General features: G+C 39.1%; 1 protein-coding gene across 1 annotated transcript in view; it reads left to right on the plus strand.

The window, feature by feature from the left end:
- Window positions 1-21,547, plus strand: part of DDX10 (DEAD (Asp-Glu-Ala-Asp) box polypeptide 10) — a 316,840-nt gene that overhangs the window by 44,475 nt on the left and 250,818 nt on the right. Inside the window, exons 10-11 of the mRNA XM_010862850.1 lie at window positions 16,239-16,340; window positions 17,970-18,057. Of these exons, the coding sequence (XP_010861152.1) occupies window positions 16,239-16,340; window positions 17,970-18,057 (190 nt within the window). The remainder of the gene's footprint in view (window positions 1-16,238; window positions 16,341-17,969; window positions 18,058-21,547) is intronic.

Raw genomic sequence — 21,547 nt, forward strand, 5'->3', positions numbered from 1 at the left:
GCAAAGTGATGACTGCTTTTTAATATGCTGTGTAGGTTGGTCATAGCTTTTCTCCCAAGGAGCAAGCATCTTTTAATTTCACGGCTGCAGTCACCATCTGCAGTGATATTAAAGTCCAAGAAAATAAGGTCTGTCACTGTTTTCATTGTTTCCCCATCTATTTGCCATGACATGATGGGACTGGATGCCATGATCTTCATTTTTTAAATGTTGAGTTTTAAGCCAATTTTTTCACCCTCCTCTTTCACCTTCATCAAGAGGCTCTTTAGTTCCTCTTTGCTTTCTGCCTTAAAGATGGTGTCATCTGTGTATCTGAGGTTATTGATATGTCTCCCGGCAATCTTGATTCCAGCTTGTGCTTCATCCAGCCCAGCATTTCACATGATGACTCTACATAAAGTTAAATAAGCAGGGTGACAATGTACAGCCTTGATGTACTCCTTTCCCAATTTTGAACCAGTCTGTTGTTCCATGTTCAGTTCTAACTTTTGCTTCTTGACCTGCATACAGGTTTCTCAGGAGGCAGATTAGGTGGACTGGTATTCCCATCTCTTTAAGAATTTTCCACACTTTGTTGTGATCCACACAGTCAAAGGCTTTAGTGCAGTTAGTGAAGCAGAAGTAGATGTTTTCTGGAATTCTCTTGCTGTTTCTGTGATCCAACAGATGTTGGCAATTTGATCTCTGGTTCCTCTGCCTTTTCCATAACCAGCTTGTATATCTGGAAGTTCTCAGTTCATGTACTGTTGAAGCCTGGCTTGGGGAGTTTTGAGTATGACCTTGCTAGTATGTGAAATGAGTGCAATTGTGCAGTAGTTTGAACATTCTTTGTCATTGCCTTTCTTTGGGATTGAATGAAAACTGATCTTTTCCAATTCTGTGACCACTGCTGAGTTTTCCATATTTGCTGGCATATTGAGCAGAGCACTTTAATGGCATCATCTTTTAGGATTTGAAATAGCTCAGGTGGAATTCTGTCATCTCTACTAGCTTTGTTCCTCGTGATGCTTCCCAAGGCCCACTAGTCTTCACACTCCAAGATGTCTGGCTCTAGGTGAGTGATCACACCATTGTGGTTATCTGGGTCATTAAGATCTTTTTTGTATAGTTCTGTGTGTATTTGTCACCTCTTCTCAGTATCTTCTGCTTCTTTTAGGTCCATACTGTTTCTGTCCTTTATTGTACCCATCTTTGCATGAAATGTTTCCATGGTATCTCTAATATTCTTGAAGAGATCTCTCGTCTTTCCCATTTTATTGTTTTCCTTTATTTCTCTGCATTGTTCACTTAGGAAGGCTTTCTTATCTTTCCTTGCTATTTATTGGATATTTCTCATGAGTCTTTTATTTCCTAGCACTTCCTCCTTGTTTTCCTGCTGTCTGTTCTCAACACAGCAGACAGAGTGATCCTTTAAAAACACCAGTAAGTTGTATTTAGGGAAAGGTTATTGGTGGCAATGTAGAGGGTGAACACACACGCAAAAAGCGAAAATACAAGTCAGGTCTTACATTCCTTTCATGGCTTCCTTTTTCACTCAGAGCAGAAGTTTAATGGGTCTATATGAACCCCTCTCCAATCTTGATTCCTAATTAGCCTCCTCTTATTCCCTTGTTCTTCACTGGTCTTGCTGTTTAGAAGCCGTGCATGTTTTTGCCTCAGAATCTTTATATTCCATTTCTTCCACAGGAATACTTTTTCCTCAAGTATCCACATGGCTGTCTTTCTTTATACTGCCCCAAACACTCCTCTTTACCATGCTCTTATATTTTCTTTTTTCTATAACACTTAACTCTGTCAAATATCCTAGAGTGTTAATTGATTATAATTCTTTTTTCTCTTTCTCTTTACTAGAATGTAAGCTCCACAAAGGCAAAAGAGCTTTTCTACTTAATTGTTATTCTCAGAGAGCTTAGAACAAGGCTTAGAATGGAGTAGGCACTTGAGAAAACACAATTAGTTCCAGATGACATATTAATTATCTATTGTGGTGTAATGAATTACCCACAACATAGTGACTTGAAGCAAGAGCCGTATATTATCCCATGGTTTCTGTAGTTTAGGAATACAGGTGTGGCTCATCTGGGCCCTTTGGCTCTTGGTCTGTCATAAGGCTGCAGTCAAGGTATAACAGGTACCTTGAGGCTCAACTGGGGGTCGATCTCTTTCCAAGCTCATGTGCTTGTTGACAAGATTCATTCTCTTGATGGCTGTTGGTCAGAGGTGTCTTCCAGTTCCTTTCCATATGGCCCTCCTCTTCAGATGGCTTCTCACAATATGTCTGCTGGCCTCATCAGAGAGAGCACATGAGAGGGGAAGAAGGAGTAGGGTGGAAACAGCAGTGTCTTTTATGACCCAGACTCAGAAGTCACACTCCATCTTTATTTAATTATTGAATACAACGTATTAGTTTAGGCATGCTGCTGCTGCTAAGTTGCCTCAGTCGTATCCGACTCCGTGCGACCCCATAGACAGCAGCCCACCAGGCTCCCCCATCCCTGGGATTCTCCAGGCAAGAACACTGGAGTGGGTTGCCATTTCCTCCTCCAATGTATGAAAGTGAAAAGTGAAAGTGAAGTCACTCAGTCGTGTCTGACCCTCAGCGACCCCATGGACTGCAGCTACCAGGCTCTTACATCCATGGGATTTTCCAGGCAAAGTACTGGAGTGGGGTGCCATTGCCTTCTCCAAGTTTAGGCATACAACATAACAATTCAGTATTGGTATATTTTGCAAAATAACCATCAAAATATGTCTAACATCTGTTACCATATATAGTTACAAAATTTTTTTTCTTGTAAAGAAAACTTTTAATATCTACTCACTTGTTGTTATTTGATCCCTAATTCGTGTGCAATTCCTTGTGACCTCACGAACCGCAGCACTCCAGCTCCCTCATCCTTCACTATCTCCCGAGTTTGCTCAAGCTTATTGTGTTCATTGAGTTGGTGATGGCGTCCAACCATCTGTTGCCCCTGTCTCCTCTTGCCCTTAATCTTTCCCAGCGTGTGGGTCTCTTCCAGCGAGTCCACTATTTGCGTCAGGTGGCCAAATATTGGAGCATGAGCTTCAGCAGCAGTCCTTCCAGTGAATATTCAGGGTTGATTTCTTGTAGGACTGACTGGTTTGATTTCCTTGCTGTCCAAGGGACTTAAAGGAGTCTTCTCCGGCACTGTGAGATTTGAAAGCATCAATCTTTGGTGCTTAGCCTAATTTATGGTCAAACTCTCAAATTCATACATGGTGGTGTGGTGATTTAGCTGCTAAGTTGTGTCTGACTCTTGGGATCCCATGGACTGTAGCCTGCCAGGCTCCTCTGTCCATGGGATTCTCCAGGCGAGAATACTGGAGTGGGTTGCCATTTCCTTCTCCAGGGGATCTTCCCGACCCAGGAAAAACCATAGCTTTGACTATATGGACCTTTGTTGGCAAAGTGATGTCTCTGTTTTTTAATACACTGTCTAGGTTTATTAATAGCTTTTCTTCCAAGGAGCAAGCGTCTTTTAATTTCATGGCTGCAGTCACCTTCTGCAGTGATACTGGAGCCAAGAAAATAAAGTCTGTCATTGTTGCCGTTGTTTTCCCATCTGTTTGCCATGAAGTGATGGGACTGGGTGCCATGATCATAGTTTTTTTGAATGTTGAGTTTGAAGCCCCCTTTTTCACTTTCCTCTTTCACCCTTATCAAAAGGCTTCTTTAGTTCTTCTTCACTTTCTGCTGTTAAATTGGTATCATCTGCATATCTGAGGTTGTTGATATTTCTACTGGCAATCTTGATGCCAGCTTGTGAGTCATCCAGCCCACCGTTTTGCATGATGTACTCTGCATAGAAGTTAAATAAACAGGGTGACAGTATACAGCCTTACCGTACTCCTTTCCCAATTTTGAACCAGTTCCTTGTTCCATGTCCAGTTCTAACTTTTGCTTTTTGACCTGCACATAGGTTTCTGAGGACAGGTAAGGTGGTCTGGTGTTTCCATCTCTTTAAGAATTTTCCACAGTTTATTATGATCCACACAGTCAAAGGCTTTAGCATAGTCATTGAAGCAGAAATAGATGTTTTTTCTGGAATTCTCTTGTTTTATCTATGATCCAGCAGATGTTGGCAATTTCATCTCTGGTTCTTCTACCTTTTCTACACCCAGTTTGTTTATCTGGAAGTTCTCAGTTGACATACTGTTGAAGCCTAGCTTGAAGGATTTTGAGCATGACCTTGCTAGCATGTGAAATAAGCACAGTTGTGTGGTAGTTTGAACATTATTTGGCATTGCCTTTCTTTGGGATTGGAATAATTGACCTTTTCCAGTCCTTTGGCCATTGCTGCATTTTCCAAATTTGCTGGCATATTAAGTGCAGCACTTTAACAGCATCATCTTTTAGGATTTGAAATAGCTCAACTGGAATTCCATCACCTCTACCAGCTTTGTTCACAGTAATGCTTCCTAAGGCCCACTTGACTTTATACTCCAGAATGTCTGGCTCTAGGTGAGTGACCACACCATTGTGGTTATCTGGGTCACTCAGACCTTTTTGTATAGTTCTTCTGTGTATCCTTGCCAACTCTTCTGCTTCTGTTAGGGCTTTGCTGTTTCTCTCCTTTATTGTGCTCATCTTTACATGAAATGTTCCCTTGGTATCTCCAGTTTTCTTGAAGAGATCTGTCTTTCCCATTTTATTGTTTTTCTCTATTTCTTTGCATTGTTCACTTAAGAAGGCTTTTTACCTCTCCTTGGTATTCTCTGGAACTCTGCATTCAGTTGGGTATACCTTTCCTTTTCTCCTTAGCCTTTCACTTCTCTTCTTTCCTTAGCTATCTGTAAGGCCTCCTCAGCCACCCACTTTGCCTTCTTGCATTTCTTTTTTTGGGGCATGGTTTTTAGTCACTGACTCCTTGTACAGTGTTTTGAAGCTCCATCCATAGTTCTTCATGCATTCTGTCTACCAGATCTAACTCCTTGAATCTATTTGTCACTTCCACTGTATAATCATAATGTATTTGATTTTGGTCATATCTGAATGGCTTAAGTGGTTTTCCCTTCTTTCTTCAATTTGAACCTGAATTTTGCTACAAGGAGCTCATGATCTGAGCCACGGTCAGGTCCAGGTTTCGCTTTTGCCGACTGTAAAGAGCTTCTCCATCTTTGGAGAAGGAAAGAATATAATCAATCTGATTTCAGTATTGACTGGTGATGTCCATGTATAGCGTCGTCTCTTGTTTTGTTTAAAGAGGATGTTTGCTATTTCCAGTGTGTTCTCTTGGCAAAGCTTTGTTAGCCTTCACCCTGTTTAATTTTGCAGTCTAAGGCCAAAAGTGAAAGTAAAAAGTGAAGTGAAAGTGAAAATCGCTCAGTTGTGTCTGACTCTTTGCGACCCCATGGACTACACACTCCATGGAATTCTCGAGCCCAGGATACTGGAGTGGGTAGCCATTCCTTTCTCCAGGGGATCTTCCCAATCCAGAGATTGAACCGAGGCCTCTCACATTGCAGGAGGATTCTTTACCAGCTGAGCCACCAGGGAAGCCTGAGAATACTGGAGTGGGTAGCCTATCCCTTCTCCGGCGGATCTTCTGATTCAGGAATCGAACCGAGGTCTCCTGCATTGCTGGTGGATTCTTTACCACCTGAGCTAGTCAAGTGATACCTGGAGTAATAGGGTAGTTTGGCAATTCTAAAGGCCAAACTTGCCTATTAACTCCAGGTATCTCTTGACTTCCTACTTTTGCATTCTAGTCCCTTATGATGAAAAGGACATCTTTTTTTGGTGTTAGTCCTAAAAGGTCTTGTTTGTCTTCATAGAACTGTTCACCTTCAACTTCTTTGGCATTAGCGGTTGGGGCATAGACTTGGGCTACTCTGATGTTGAATGTTTTGCTTGGGAAACAAACTGAGATCATTCTGTCATTTGGGCATTGCAGCCAAATAGAGCATTTCTGACTCTCTTGTTGACTGTGAAGGCTACTCCATTTCTTTTAAGGGATTCTTGCCCACAGTAGTAGATATAATGGTTGTCTGAATTAAATTTGCCCATTCCTATCCATTTTAGATCACTGATTGCTAAAATGTTGATGTTTAGTTACACTTGGCATTATCTGCTTCACCACTTCCAGTTTGCCTTTATTCGTGGACCTAACAGTCCAGGTTCCTGTGTAATATTGTTTTTTATAGCATGGACTTTACTTTCACTACCAGACACATCCACGTCTGAGTTTTGTTTCTGCCTTGGCCCAGCTGCTTCATTCTTTTTGGAGCTGTTTCCCCACTCTTCCTCAGTAGTGTATTGGACACCTGCCGACCTGGGGACTCATCTTCCAGTGTCATGTCTTTTTGCCTTTTCATACTATTCATGGCATTCTTGAGGCAAGAATACTGAAGTAATTTGCCATTCCCTTCTCCAGTGGACCACGTTTTGTCAGAACTCTCCACCATGACCCGTCCGTCTTGGGTGGCCCTGCACTGCATGGCTCATAGATTCATTGAGTTACACAAGCCTGTGATCCATGTGATCATTTTGGTTAGCTTTCTGTGATTGTGGTTTTCGTTTTGGAGTCTGTGGGATTGTAGTTCTTGCTTCTTCCGTCTGCCCTATGATGGATGAGAATAAGAGGCTTGCGCAGGATTCCTGATGGGAGAGACTGTTGTGGGGAAAACTGGGTCTTGCTCTGGTGTGCAGCACCGTGCTCAGTAAATTTTCAATGCAGTTGTCTGCTTGCTCCCTCCCTGTTGTTTGACCTGAGGCAACCAGTCCTGGAATCTATAGCTCTGTGGTAGGGTTACTGGCTGTCTCCAAAAGGACTTATGCTAGTATTCGCCTCCCTGGACTTCTGCTGCCAGTCCCCCTGTCCCTGTGCCAGGCCAGTGCCCACCCACACCTCTGCAGTAGCTCCTCAGACACTCCCAGGCGAGTCTGGTTTAGTCTCTTGTGAGGTCACTGCTCTTTCCCCCTGGGTTCTGGTGCACACACGGTTTTGTTTGTGCCCTCCAAGAGTCTCTGTTTCCCCCAGTCCTGTGGAAGTTCTGTAATTATATCCTGCTGTCCTTCAAAGTCAGATTCCCTGGGGATTCCTAGTCCTTTGCTGGATCCTCAGGTTGGAAAGTGATGTGGTGCCTGGAACCTTTGCAACAGTGTGAGAACTTGTGTGGTATCATTGTTCTCCAGTGTGTGGGGCACCCACCTGGTGGGTTTGGGATTTAATTGTAATGTGATTGTGCCACTCCTGCTTCTCTTTGCAGCCTCTCCTTTGTGCTTGGACACTGGTATGTTTTTTTTGGTGGGTTCCAGCATCCTCCTGTCGATGGTTGTTCAACAGCTAGGTGCGATTTTGGTGTTCTTGTAGAAGATGAGCACATGTCCTCCTTCCATCTTAGCAACTTTCAAATACAGCGTTCTCCAACCTTTTTGGTAGCAGGAACTGGTTTTGTGAAAGACAGTTTTTCTGCAAACCTGGACAGGGGGCGGGGGTGGTTTTGGGATGATTCTAACACATTATTTTTATTGTGCACTTTTTTTCTATTACTATATCAGCTTCACCTCGGATCATCAGGCATTAGATCCTGGAGGTTGGGGACCCCTACAATGCAGTACTATTAGCTATAGTTGCACTGTTGTATATTAAATCCACATAACTTATTTTACAATTGGAAGTTTGTTCCCCTTTACCCATTTTGTCTATCCCCTGCCCCCTGCCTCTGGCAACCAATAGTCTGTTCTCTGTATCTGTGAGCTTGATATTTTGTTTGCTTTTACATTTTACGTATAAGTGAGATCATACACTACTTGTCTTTCTTTGGCATATTTCACTTACTGTTTTTTGAATCTATTTTTGTTCCACCTGCTTCTAACTTATTTTCCATGGTGTTATGCCCTCAAGGTCATTGTTGTTGCAGATGCAAAATTTCATTTTTTTTTTAATGCTGAGTAATATCCCATTGTGAGTATCACACACACACACACACACACACACACAGGCCTTCCCTGGTGGCTCAGATGGTAAAGAATCTTGCCTGCAATACAGGAGACCTGGGTTTGATCTCTGAGTTGGGAAGATCCCCTGGAGAAGGGAATGGCTACCCACTTTGGTATTCTTGCCTGGAGAGTTCCATGGACAGAGGAGCCTGGTGGGCTACAGTCCATGGGGTTGCAAAGAATTGGACACAACTGAGCAACTAACACTGACTATCGAATACACGCACACACCATCTTCTTTATCTGTGTATCCATTGGTGGACACTAAGGTTGTTTCCATATCTTGGCTATTGTAAATAATGCTGCAGTGAACATGGGGGTGCATATTTCTTTTTGAGTTAGTATTTTTAAAAAATTTATTTATTTTTAATTGAAGGATAATTGCTTCAGAATATAGGTTTGATTTCTGCCATACATCAACATGAATTAGCCATAGGTTTTTAAATGTCTCCTTCCTCTTGAACCTTCATCCCACCCCCCACCCTTTCCCACCCCTCTAGATTGTTATATGTACCCCAGTGTTCATTGCAGCACCATTTTCTATAACTAGAACATCGAAGCAACCTAAATGTCCTTTGACAGATGAATGGATAAAGAAGCGGTGGTACATATGTACACTGGAATACTACTTAGCCATTAAAAGGAACACATTTGATTCAGTTCTAATGGGGTGGATGAACCTAGAGCCTATTATACAGAGTGAAGTAATTCAGAAAGAGATAAATATCGTGTTTTAGCACAGGTATATGGAATCTAGAAAGATGGTACTGATGAACTTATTTTCAGGGCAGCAGTGGAGATGCAGACATAGAGAACAGATTCTATAGGTTAGTGTTGTTGTTTTTTTTTTTTTGGATAAATACCCAGAAGTGGAATAGCTGGATCGTATGATGGTAGTTTTCTGTACTGACTGCACCAATTTCCATTTCCACCAGCAGTGCACAAGGGTTCGCTTCTCCACATTCTTGCCAATACTTGTCATTTCCAGTGTTTTGTATAATAGCTATTCTGACAGATGTGAGGTGATACCTTATAGTAGTTTTGATTTACATTTCTCTAAGTACTAGTAATGTTGAGAACCTTTTCATGTACCTGTTGGCCATTTGTATGTCTTCTTTGAATGTCTACTCAAGTTCTCTGCCCATTTTTTGAGCTAGATTGTTTGGTTTTTGCTATTGTGAGAGTTTCTTGAACAATTTGGTTGTTACAAACCGTATCAGATATGTGGTTTGCAGATATTTTTCCCATTTAATAGGTTACATTTTTGTTTTGTTGATGGTTTTCTTTTCTCTTGTTTTTGTTTTTGTTGCCTTTGCAAATGTCAAACCTGAGACCAATGTCAACACTTCATCTTGGCCAGGAGGCCCAGATTATAGTAAGTCCCCTACATATGAATGAGTTCTGTTCTGAAAGCACATTCATAAGTCCGGTTTGTTCGTGAGTCCCTCAAAGTTAGCCTAGGTACCCAACTAACGCAATCAGCTATACAGAACTGTACTATAATAGGTTTATATTACATATCACATGAATAATACATAAGAAAGAAACACAAAAAAGAAAGGAAACGTTTTAAATCCTGTAGTATAGTACCTTGAAAAGTACAGTAGTATGGTATAACAGCTGGTATACTGGGGTTGGCATCAAGTAAACAGGTAAGAAGACTTACTAGCTGGGGAAGGGAGAGGCAGTGGGAGATGGTAGAGCTGAGGGGTCTTCAGCAATAGGAGATGGAGGGCAAGCTGCAATTCCACTCATGCCTGACCTTGATGGCCCAGGTTCTGGTTCCTTGTGGGATTCAGTTTTATCTTCTTGAAAAATATGATCCAGTGATGTCTGGGTAGTAGCACTTTTTTTTTTTTTTTGGTCATAGATGACATGGTAACAAAGTATTGCATTCTGAACAACTGCTGCAACCTTTGTGTACTGTTCTATGTTTGGGTCCTCTGCTTCAAAAACTAACGATGTTTCTTCAAATAAAGGAAATGCCCTTGCCATTTCTTGCATTGTAAATCTCTTTGGTCTTCAGTTACTTCTTCCTGTTGTCTCTCTTCATCCTTTCTCTTAGCCTCCAGTTTGCCTTCATTAGTAAGCTCCTTGTGTTCCGCAGCAAGGAACACAGTGAAGATGTCCTCTTGCAAATCTGGCTTGAAATAAAGATACTCTACAGTACTGTACAATAAAATACACTATAAAGTGCAACCTTTGGTTGAGGATGCCTGCATGTGAGAGTGTGCACCAGACACATGAACGAACTTTTGTGATTGGATATGCAAACGTATTTTCACTTTGAAAATTTACAACTAGAAGGTTCAGATTTAGGGAACTTACTGTATTTGTTGTTGTTGTTCAGTCAGTCAGTCACGTCTGACTTTTTGCGACCCCATGGACTGCACATGCCAGACATTCCTATCCTTCACCATCTCCCTGGAGCTTGGTCAAACTCATGTCCATTGAGTTGGTGATGCCATCTAACTATGTCATCATCTGTCATCTCCTTCTGCTCTTGCTTTTAATCTTTCCCAGCATCAGGTTCTTTTCTAATGAATCGACTCTACGCATCAGGTGGGCAAGTATTGGAGATTCAGCTTCAGCATCAGTCCTTCCAGTGAATATTCAGGATTGATTTTCTTTAGGATTGACTGGTTGATCTCCTTGCAGTCCAAGGGGCGCTCAAGAGTCTTCTCCAACATCACAGTTCAAAAGCATCAATTCTTCAGTGCTCAGCTTTCTTTATAGTCCAACTCTCACATCCATACATGACTGCTGGAAAAACTATAGCTTTGATTGTGTGGACCTTTATTGGCAAAATGATGTCTCTGCTTTTGAATATGCTGTCTAGGTTGGTCATAGCTCTCCATCCAAGGAGCAAGCGTCTTTTAATTTCATGACTACAGTCACTATCTGCAGTGATTTTGGAGCCCAAGAAAATGAAGTCTGTCACTGTTTCTGTTTCCCCATCTGTTTGCCATGAAGTGATGGAACTGGAAGACATGATCTTAGTTTTTTAAATGTTGAGTTTTAAGCCAGCTTTTTCTTTATCCTCTCACCTTCTTCAGGAGGCCCTTTAAGTTTTTGCTTTCTGCCCAAAGGGTGGTGTCATCTGTATTTCTGAGGTTATTGATAATCTCCCAGCAATATTACTGTACTGGGAGCCAGTAATTTAGAAGCTGCCTCCCACACCTAATATCAAGCTTCACTGATATGTAATTTCAAGTACAGCGGTAATCGCAAGGTATAGGTGAAGCGGGAAAAGGTCTGGGACCTCCATCACAATACACAGATGCATTCTTGACACATCAGGTTGTGCTCTGGCTCAGATTAACCTCAGAGTCTCTAAGTGATATATAAGGTTTATCACTTACAGATAGACCATTGGTTTAGTTATAAAGCTGACCTCAGAGACCTACCTTTTAAATACATAGACTGTAAACAAACCTAGTATATCATATTAGCATCTCATAGGTGAGGCCTCTTATTCTAGCAGATTTACCTTTTTTGTTTCCCAGGAAACTTGTGGTTAGTATGTTTATGTGAAGATTCAACTGTATCCTTTGTTTTTTTGGCCAGGATAGCTTCTTCCCTACCCTCTTCTCCTGTACCCCTTCAGTGAACAATGGGTTGTGGCTTACCCATTCACTTCTCAACACATAGCTAGGTGAATATGAATGAAATCATTTAGCCTTTATTAGTAGCTTTATGAGAGAAGTCTTTGTACTAGAAAACTGTTTCTCAGAGAATCTGAGGTAAAGATGTATCTTAAGATCACTCATGAAGAATTGTTGCATTTGAACTGTGGTGTTGAGAAGACTCTTGAGAATCCCTTGGACTGCAAGAAGATCCAACCAGTCCATCCTAAAGGAAATCAGTCCTGAATATTCATTGGAAGGACTGATGCTGAAGCTGAAGCTCCAATACTTTGGCCACCTGATGCGAAGAACTGACTCGTTGGAAAAGCCCCTGATGCTGGGAAAGATTGAAGGCAGGAGGAGAAGGGGATGACAGAGGATGAGATGGTTGGATGGCATCACTGACTCAATGGACATGAGTTTGAGTAAACTCTCGGGTTTACTCAAATGGAGTTTGCAAAGAATCGGACACGACTGAGTGACTGAACTAAACTGAACTGAAGATCACTCTGGGAGTACTGTGACTGGGATTTATACTTGGATCTTACTGACTGTACAACTCATGGTCTTCCCAGTGTGCCCCAAACTAGCTGTTTGCATTTAATAAAGTCTAGTAGCACCCCACTCCATTACTCTTGCCTGGAAAATCCCATGGATGGAGGAACCTGGTGGGCTGCAGTCCACGGGGTCGCTAAGAGTTGGACACGACTGAAGTGACTTAGCAGCAGCAGTAGCCATTGCTCCCTTGCAGAGCTTCTAGAATGTTCCAAAGTCAGCTTCTAGAATGGTCCAAACTCAGCTTCTAGAATATTCCAAGTCAGGTACTTGGGGAAGGAAAATATATATTTTTGTTTGCTGCCACTTGTGGTCATGAGGATGTCAGGTGAGTGTACGCTCCTCAGTTCTGTCTCATCACAACAAAGATTTGGCATGATGGACATTAGAGCCCTCGGTGTGTCACAGCTCAGCGCGCGGGGCAGGGGGCGGAGGGGGAGAGCCAGCCCTTTTGGCTCCTCTTTTTATATGTTTTTTCCTCCCCCTGGGCCTGCCCTATATAGATTGGGCTAGCCAGGAGTGCTGTTTGTTCTACCTGAGGTCCTCACTCTGGTCCTCAGACCTTCCTTTGTTCTATTTTCACGGGCTTTTCCCTTCCTTATGTTTTAGCCACTGCCATTCTGGACTCCTGTTTCCTATTCTAACTACCTAACAAGGATAAACTTAAATATATGAATTTACCTTCTTTATTTGGACTGTGAGAGACCAATATCCCATAGTTGATTGAACACTATCCTTACAAGTCAAGAAATTTAGGTATAGATACAGCTGTTTCACCTGATAGCTGTGTACCCTTGGACCTTATGTTATCAACATCTCAGTTTCTTTTCTTTGGAATGGGATTAATCATATCTCTTAGGTTCCTGAAAGTATAATTTTCAGTAGTATCAGTACCACTTTTATGAGTTTTCATTTTCTTTTTAATTAATTAAAACTTTAGTCTTTTTTTTTTTTTTTAATTCTTTTCTGGGGACAGAGTTGACAGTTTAATGACCTTCATAAATTCTTATACTTAAGAATTATATTACTTAAACTTATATCAGTTTGTGGAAGTTTTCCATGCAAGGCATGTTAGCTTGGGGTCTTTCCAGTTAATTTTGGTGAACCTCATTTGTCAAACCTCATTTGTTGAGCATATGTGGTTATACCTGTTTGTATTTCTAAGATCTTAGGCTGCAGATGACCTAGGCTGCAGGATATTTTCCAGTCTTTTTTTTTTTTTTTTCCTTTTTGAATCTAGTGTAGGGTCTTTAGATACTCTGTGACTCAGAGATACCCTTTTTCCTGGAATAAGCTCTCCTTTGTACCACATTGTGCAGGAGGAACAGTTGAACTCTGATTCTTATACTGTCTGTCTGCATCTGCATGGCTGAATGTACTGTTTTCCCTCAGTGACAGGAACTCCTGGGGCTTGTTGCCACAGGTAAGGCCTAAGGAGGATAGAAGCAGACACAGGGAGGGGGCAAAAAAGAGAAGCGCTATGGAATATAGCAGAGTGTGACCAACAGTGGCCGCCATTTCTACACCTCTTGATCATCCTTATATTGTGAACAGTGACTAGTATATTGATACTAGAATTTAGATCCTGAAGGAATAAAGATCATATAATTCCAACTGTAATTTATAAATAAGAAAATACAATATGTAGAGATAAAATGACTCATTATTCAAGATTATACAGCTAATGAATAGTGGGGCTGGGACTTGAAATCAGCTCTCTTGGCTCCAAATTCAGTATTTCATCTGCTAGTGCAACTTCTAGTGGTTTGTTTGCATTTTTTTCACCAAATATTTAGTGACCAGCTTTTAGGTACATATGGTGTATGTTAGATATGAAAGGCAAATTCAAACTGTCAGTTTAATCATCAAGAGAATACACTAATATTCGTAGTACTCAGATATGTGTTAAATGAGTTAAAATTATATAATAAATGTAGATTTTAAAAAATATCTCAATTTTTTGTTTTTTACTTGTTTTCCTTGTAGTGTGTAGAGGTTAAGTTTCCTGATATCAGGTAATCATGATCAGTCTATTGAGGCTTCTACTTTGTGGAGGGAATCCTGGTAGAGTTGAAAAAAAATATTGAATTGAAAGCTTAAAGTCTCCAATATGTAGTCATCAGCTGCTTATTTATTTGGGCCAACTTCTTGGCCTTTCAGGACTTTTTATTTGCTTCCTCTGTTGGTTGCTTGTCTTTAAGTTTGGCAAGTCAGTGTAAAATGAAGCTCATCATAAATTCTGAAGAGTTATATAAAAGTAACATGGTACTAACACTGATTATAAAAATGAGATTTTTTGTTGTATTTCAGATGCAGGGCTTTTTGTGTGTGTGTGTGTGTGTGTGTGTGCCTACAATGTTTCTTAAAATATCTAAATATATAGAATTTTAAAATGTAGGTCTTATGAAGAACATTTATTTCTCTTTATGCATATATTTAGCTTTGGGCCTTGGATATTGCTTCAGAAATAAAAAAGCTAGCTCATGGGTAAATAGGATTATTCTTTTTTTTTATTTTTAATTTTTTTTTAGGATTATTCTTATAAGCATTTTTTAGAAAGAGGGAAATGTTTTTATGCTTTTTTAAAAGCGCTTTTCTTTTTGAAATAAAAGCTTACTGGAAAATTTTAGGTGTTGGTATGTGGGAGATAATTTGTGTCTTACATTATTACTGGGAAAAGATGTGTGTGATGTAAACAGCCAGTGATAATCTTTATTAAAAGATACTTGCTTTGTGGGATTTGACTTTGGACTTGTTTTTCTTTGGGAAATCTTCTAAATTTCAGTGTTGTAATCCGCCTTAACCTTACCCTTTCATGTGTGTATTCTGTTAGATATAGTTTCAAACATTTGGATATGGCCCCTTTGTGACTTTACTCATGACTCATCCTCCAAGATTATCCCTGAATGCATGAATGGGTAGATAAGATAGATGTAGATGGTTAGACTTATTATTTTTGCTTATGAGTCAGTCTGAAGATTGAGATCTTCTTTGGATGCCTTTTTGATATTCTTGAGATTTCTCTTTACCCCTTTTGCTGCATCTCTGGCCTAGACTTTGGGAGCCTTTTTACATCCTCTCTCCATCTCTGAATTTGCATATAGAATGTTAAAAGAATTTCTTATCCTTCAGCTTTTTTAGAAATGCTATCTTTCTCCTATCTTTAGTTTACTCTTGTGTTTATTTCCTGGTTCCCACTCCTTTGTTCATGCCATTCTTCCTCTTTGGATTATTGTAGCCTTTCCCTTTCTATGTGATTTCCCTGGTGGCTCAGATGGTAAACCGTCTGTCTACAACTCAGGAGACCTGGGTTTGATCCCTGGGTGGGGAAGATCTCCTGGAGAAGGAAATGCAACCCACTCCAGTATTCTTGCCTGGAAAATCCCATGGACGGAGGAGCCTGGTAGGCTACAGTCCATGGGGTTGAAAAGAGTTGGACAGGACTAAGCGACTTCACTTCACTTCACTTCACTTCCCTTTCTACACACTTTTTAGGCCCACCTCAAATTTCATTTGCTGTGACATACATATTTCTCTTCTTCTTTGGCTACCCTTGAGTGTCTTCCTTTCACTTCTGAGTTCTTGGCATTTATTGCCAGTGGCTGTCCTTTCACACTTACTGCTCTACCATTCTGGGGCTGTAGTTTGAATCTCTTGCTTTTGTGTGTGTTTGTCTTTTCTGGTAACCATATTGTTAGATCACTGAAGACAGGGATATTCATCTTGTTTTTGTTCTTCCAAGTTTATACCTGGCACAGAGTTTCTCAGTAAATAGTTTATTTGATTAACTATAAAAATTTATTTTCCCCTCATATTTATAACACGAACCCTTAAGAGAATGTTTTGAGATTATCTTTTTTGTGTGTCTTTATTAGGAGTTGTACAAAATCACTAGGAGGTGTAAGTAGTGATGAATATTTGAAAAAGGTGTTCCAAGAGGCCCTAGTTTTCTGTTGTCACAGATGTTAAAGAACATGGTATTCCTAATACTTACTAATTTGGTGAACTTGCTTTCTTGTTACCTATTCATCAAGCTGTTAAAATGTAAAATGCAGATTGCATTAATGTGGAAGAGATTTTCTTTTTTTGTTTAGGTACAAAGAGGATGGTGAAGCTTTATTAATTTTGCTTCCCTCAGAAGAAAAAGGGATGGTACAGCAGCTTCTTCAGAAGAAAGTTCCTGTGAAGGAAATCAAGTAAGAATGACTTGCTGTCTTGATGTTATTGTTAGAAAAATGAAGTCATGAAATTACTGTGCCTAATTATGTCCACCTAATTCCCTCCTCCCTCTAGTCTTTTCTGCTTTCGGATTTTGGACTTTTTGTTTGTTTTAACAACTCTTTTAGAAAATGGTCAGAGGATAATACAAGATGAAAAACAGACCTTGTTGGCATCAGGAGGCATTGATGGTTGAAAAGATTAAACCTCTTGGATGAACTTATTTTTAGGATTGTTTGTCCTTTTCAGAGGATTGTGCTCTCCTGTCATTGAAGATGTTTAGATTGAGTATCAGTAGATTTGGTTGTAGGCTCATTTATATTGTTTTATATGAAAGGAGAGAAGGTTAGCACTCCCCTTGACTAGGATGGAAGAACCTCTCAGGCCTGACAACACGCATACAGTTAAAGCATTGCCACCTACTTCATCGCATCTAACCACTGTTTTTTGGGGGGGCTTCTCTGATAGCTCAGTTGGTAAAGAATCCGCCTGCAATGCAGGAGACCTTGGTTCGATTCCTGGGTCAGGAAGATCCCCTGGAGAAGGGAAAGGCTACCCACTCCAGTATTCTGGCCTAGAGATTTCCATGGACTGTACAGTCTATGGGGTTGCAAAGAGTCGGACACTACTGAGTGACTTTCACTTTCACTTATATTGGGGCCCTTGAAACACCGACTTGATGGACATGAGTTTGAGTGAACTCTGGGAGTTGGTGATGGACAGGGAGGCCTGGAGTGCTGCAATTCATGGGGTCGCAAAGAGTCGGACACAACTGAGCGACTGAACTGAACTGAACTGAAACACCCTGGCTTTATTTGTAGGAAAGTAGGTTAGATTTGGTGGAGGAGTGGGTAAGGGTTTAGGTAAAACAAAGTTGGGTGTGAGCTCTGTAATTGTTGAGACTGAGTTAAGGTTTTTATGTATATGTATTTTGATATTTTCTGTAATTAAAGAAAAACCTCATCTGCTACCACCTATCACCACTGCAACTTTTCAGGAACAAAATTGTTTAGAAAACAAAATTGTTTAGAAAACAAGTGGGATTTCCTTTGTGAAATATAGAATAGATGCTTGTAAGAATTTCATTTTTTTCCCATAATTTTCATTCTAAATCTGGATAAATTTAAGTAACAATTCTGTTATATTATGCCTAATTTCCAGATAAGGAAAACAATGTTTATATCCTTGACTACTTATTATTTGAATTTGATTTTTTTGATATTTGACTGAAATGGAAATCTTATAAAAAATGAACATTTGCTTTTATTTGTTCCGTTTCATTGATGATCCACCTCCCAGGAGGGACTACTTTCTATCTTTAAAGATTTAAGAGGAACATTGCTAATTGTGGTGTTAACCTAATCTTTCACTCAGCATAGGTTGTTTAGAGAAAATGTCTGATTTTATTTTATTTATTTTTTCTGCATTATTTGAAATATACAGAGTCAACTTTAGGTCTAGTGTAATTTCGATCTAATCTGGGTCGTAGATGAGAAAAGATGTTACGGATTTTAAAAATACCGAGGAAAATAGAAAATAATGTATACTATTTTCAGCTTCTAAAATCAAGATGTCTTAGTTTAACTTTTATCTTTTTGTTATAAAAGAATCAATCCAGAAAAACTTATAGATGTTCAGAAAAAATTGGAATCATTTTTAGCTCAAGATCAAGATTTAAAAGAAAGAGCTCAAAGGGTAAGTTATTTTTGAATTGGATACCTTCCTTGGACTAGAGCATGTAATAAAGTTCAATTGTATCATTTTCTGCTACTTCAGATATTCAGGTAGTATACTTTTAAGATAGCTTTACCTTATTCTTTAACTCTGAAAAAGGTAATATTTCTGTAAAAAAATTTTTCTTTGGCCATGCCACGTGACATGCCGCATCTTAGTTCTCCAACCAGGGATTGAACTTGTGCCCCTTGTGGTGGAAGCTCACAGTCTTAACCACTGACTGCCAGGGAAGTCCAAAAATTATATATTCCTTACAGTAACTTGGAAAAATGTCTATTACTTGTCCATAATTTTGCCAGACATATAGAAAATCTGCTTAATGATTATTAAGTATACAAGATAACTTAATAAAGATATCAATTTGGTTTCTTCAGTAAAGTTGTTATTAACTTCTCACTGTACTCTATTGACTGTAAAATTAATGTTAGGTTAAATTTCCAGAAAGCATAGCATTCTTGCTAAATTGTCTTTAGAAATGAGGTTTTAATCTATAAATGTGACGTAATGTTCCCAAACTGCTTTTTTGGACTTATAAGTCCTCTTGAGTAGCAAATACCCAAGGAAATGTCACTTTTAGTAATATGTATTTTTTTTGTTCTTAGAGTACTCAGCAGTAGATTCTTTAGAAAAGGAAGATGTGAGATTATTTTGCATTGTGCTTACAGCGGTTTAGTATTTGAATTGACAAATATTTGAATCCCTGTTATGAAACTCTTCATTTTCAGCACTCTGTTACTAACTAACTAAAATATTTTAGTTACGAGATCTACATAGGAAATCTATATCTGCATTTCCCGTAACACATCAACAATGAGTTAGATAGTAGGGATTCAGAGATTTGGAAGAAGAAAATAAAGAGGAGGTATGGAAAGGCCATCCAGAGTAGATAGAAGAGCCTGAGCAGAAAAAGTCAGGAGTTAGTCTTTTGGGTTAATGGTTTTGAAATTGGATAATCAAAGCAAAGAAGTTTTATTTAAAGAGAAGATCTCACACTTAAAAAGTTAACGGGTTATTTTTTTATCAAATTATTTATCACTATGCTCATGATGATAAGCAGTCCATGGGGTTATGAGGAGTCAGACACGACTGAGCAACTTCCCTTTAACTTTTCACTTTTCATACATTGGAGGAGGAAATGGCAACCCACTCCAGTGTTCTTGCCTGGAGAATCCCAGGGACGGGGGACCCTGGTGGGCTGCTGTCTGTGGGGTCACACAGAATCAGACATGACTGAAGTGACTTAGCAGCAGCGGCATGCTTATGATGAAAGTTAAATTCAGATGCTTAGTATGTGATCTGAATTAACTTTCATCATAAGCATAGTGATAAATAATTTGATAAAAAAATAACCCAAGTTAACTTTTTAAGTGTAAGATCTTCTTGCTTAGTATGTGATTGGAGAAGGCAATGGCACCCTACTCCAGTACTCTTGCCTGGAAAATCCCAAGGACGGAGGAGCCTGGTAGGCTGCAGTTCGTGGGGTCCCTAAGAGTCGGACACGACTGAGCGACTTCACTTTGACTTTTCACTTTCATGCACTGGAGAAGGAAATGGCAACCCATTCCAGTATTCTTGCCTAGAGAATTCCAGGGATGGGGGAGCCTGGTGGGCTGCCGTCTATGGGGTCGCACAGGGTCGGACACGACTGAAGTGACTTAGCAGCAGCAGCAGCAGTATGTGATAGGCCCTTAGCCATGGCATGGCCCTATATGACAGTTGGATGTGTATTATTATTTAATCTTCCCAACAACCTGTGAGGTAGGTGATAATTGATTTGATTTTGTAGATGGGAAAACAGGAGCTTGAGAAAATTAAAAATTGTCCAGGGTGATGTATCTATTAAGTGATAGACCTAAGACTTAAATCCAGGTCTGACTTTCTTCAGAACTTCCATGATACATCAGGAGAAATTAATTCTAAAATATGAGAAAAACATGAAATTCATTCTAAAATATATAAATAAAACATATTCAAACTTACGTAAGCTCACTTTACCTGAAATCTAATGAAAATAGTCTTTAAACAGATTATTTTTCTTAAAATGTTTGGGCATATATTTGGGCATGAAAACATTTATGTGCATGTTTTATCTAGCAGCATACTTTAAACTTGGAGGTAAATCTTGTAGAACCTTTGGAAATAGTATGCACAATTTGAAAATAGTGTACGTGAATTCTGATGTTGTGACTTACTGCATACCTGGCTCATTCAGTTACGAATCAGGAAATATGAAAAACTGGAAGGATGCTGTTTCAGTGGTTTCTGCCTACAGCAAATGAGCCTTCTAGAACAAGATCATAGAAAAGCACATTGAAATAAATGATGTGATTTATTGGATGTCATGCATGGTTTAGCAGAATGGCTAACTGTTGGCAGCTGCAGAAAGCTATCTGATTTCATAGAAGTGATTTTCTAGCTTTTGATTATAATCTGGATAGAACAAAAACGATAAGCAACTGGGGTGATTTCTTGTGGGTGATTGTAGGTGGAAAATTATCCTTGAATTATTCATTTTAATGCCTATGGAGACAGGGAAAATGGTTTGGAGACTAGTGTAAATGGTTTGAAGAAAGGATTAGTGTAAAGTTAGAAAAAATGTGAAGTTTAGGAAATATAGAAATGGGAATTAAATATAGTTTACAAAGCTTAATTTTAAAATAAAAAAATAAAACTTCTGCTTTGCTGTTTGTTTGTTTTTCACCATCTTTGCTGTTTGTTTTTCAGACTGACAGCATTTAGGACCATGTTTACCTTTTAGTTTGCAATGGTTCTTGGCATAAAGATAGTTTACTTTTTTTTAAAACATAGAAGAAAATATTGCAAGTTAATGACAAACTACTTGAAATTATAATGATGAATTACTTGAAATTTCAGTAAATAATTTATTAAAGTTTATAAAAAAGTTTATTCCTAAACTTTTCCTGTTATGATTTTATTAAGCTTAGGTACAGTAAAATTTTATTTTGTTGTACTAGTTTTATTACAAGGATGTTTTCCAGTAATAATTATTATGAATAACTGATATTCATTGATATTTAATATATTTCAGAAGAAATGCTCAAGTAGTCTACATGCATTTTTCTCATTTAGTTCTCATTACACTCAAAGTAGAAGGTACTTTTATATTATCTTGATAGATGAGGAAACTGACAGAGAAATAATAAACTTGCTCAGCTTGTAAGATGTGGAACTCAGATTTCAGCTGTTATTCCAAAACCTATATTTTTTCCCATTAATGTACCTGAATGATTTTAACTTATAGAATAGCTTTTTGAGAAGTTTATATTTTATGTTCAGTTGGCTTGATGAAACCAAATTTTATAGTCTTTTCTCAGATTACAGTTCTAAAAAGGTAGATTTTTTTTTTGTTTGTTTTTATGGAATGGAGATATACTCAGCTATTTTTAAGAGTTTTCACTACTGTTGAATTTATTCCTTTGATTACTTTCTT

This window comes from Bison bison, unplaced genomic scaffold (assembly GCF_000754665.1).
Source record: "Bison bison bison isolate TAMUID 2011002044 unplaced genomic scaffold, Bison_UMD1.0 scf7180017864485, whole genome shotgun sequence".
Lineage (NCBI taxonomy): Eukaryota > Metazoa > Chordata > Mammalia > Artiodactyla > Bovidae > Bison > Bison bison.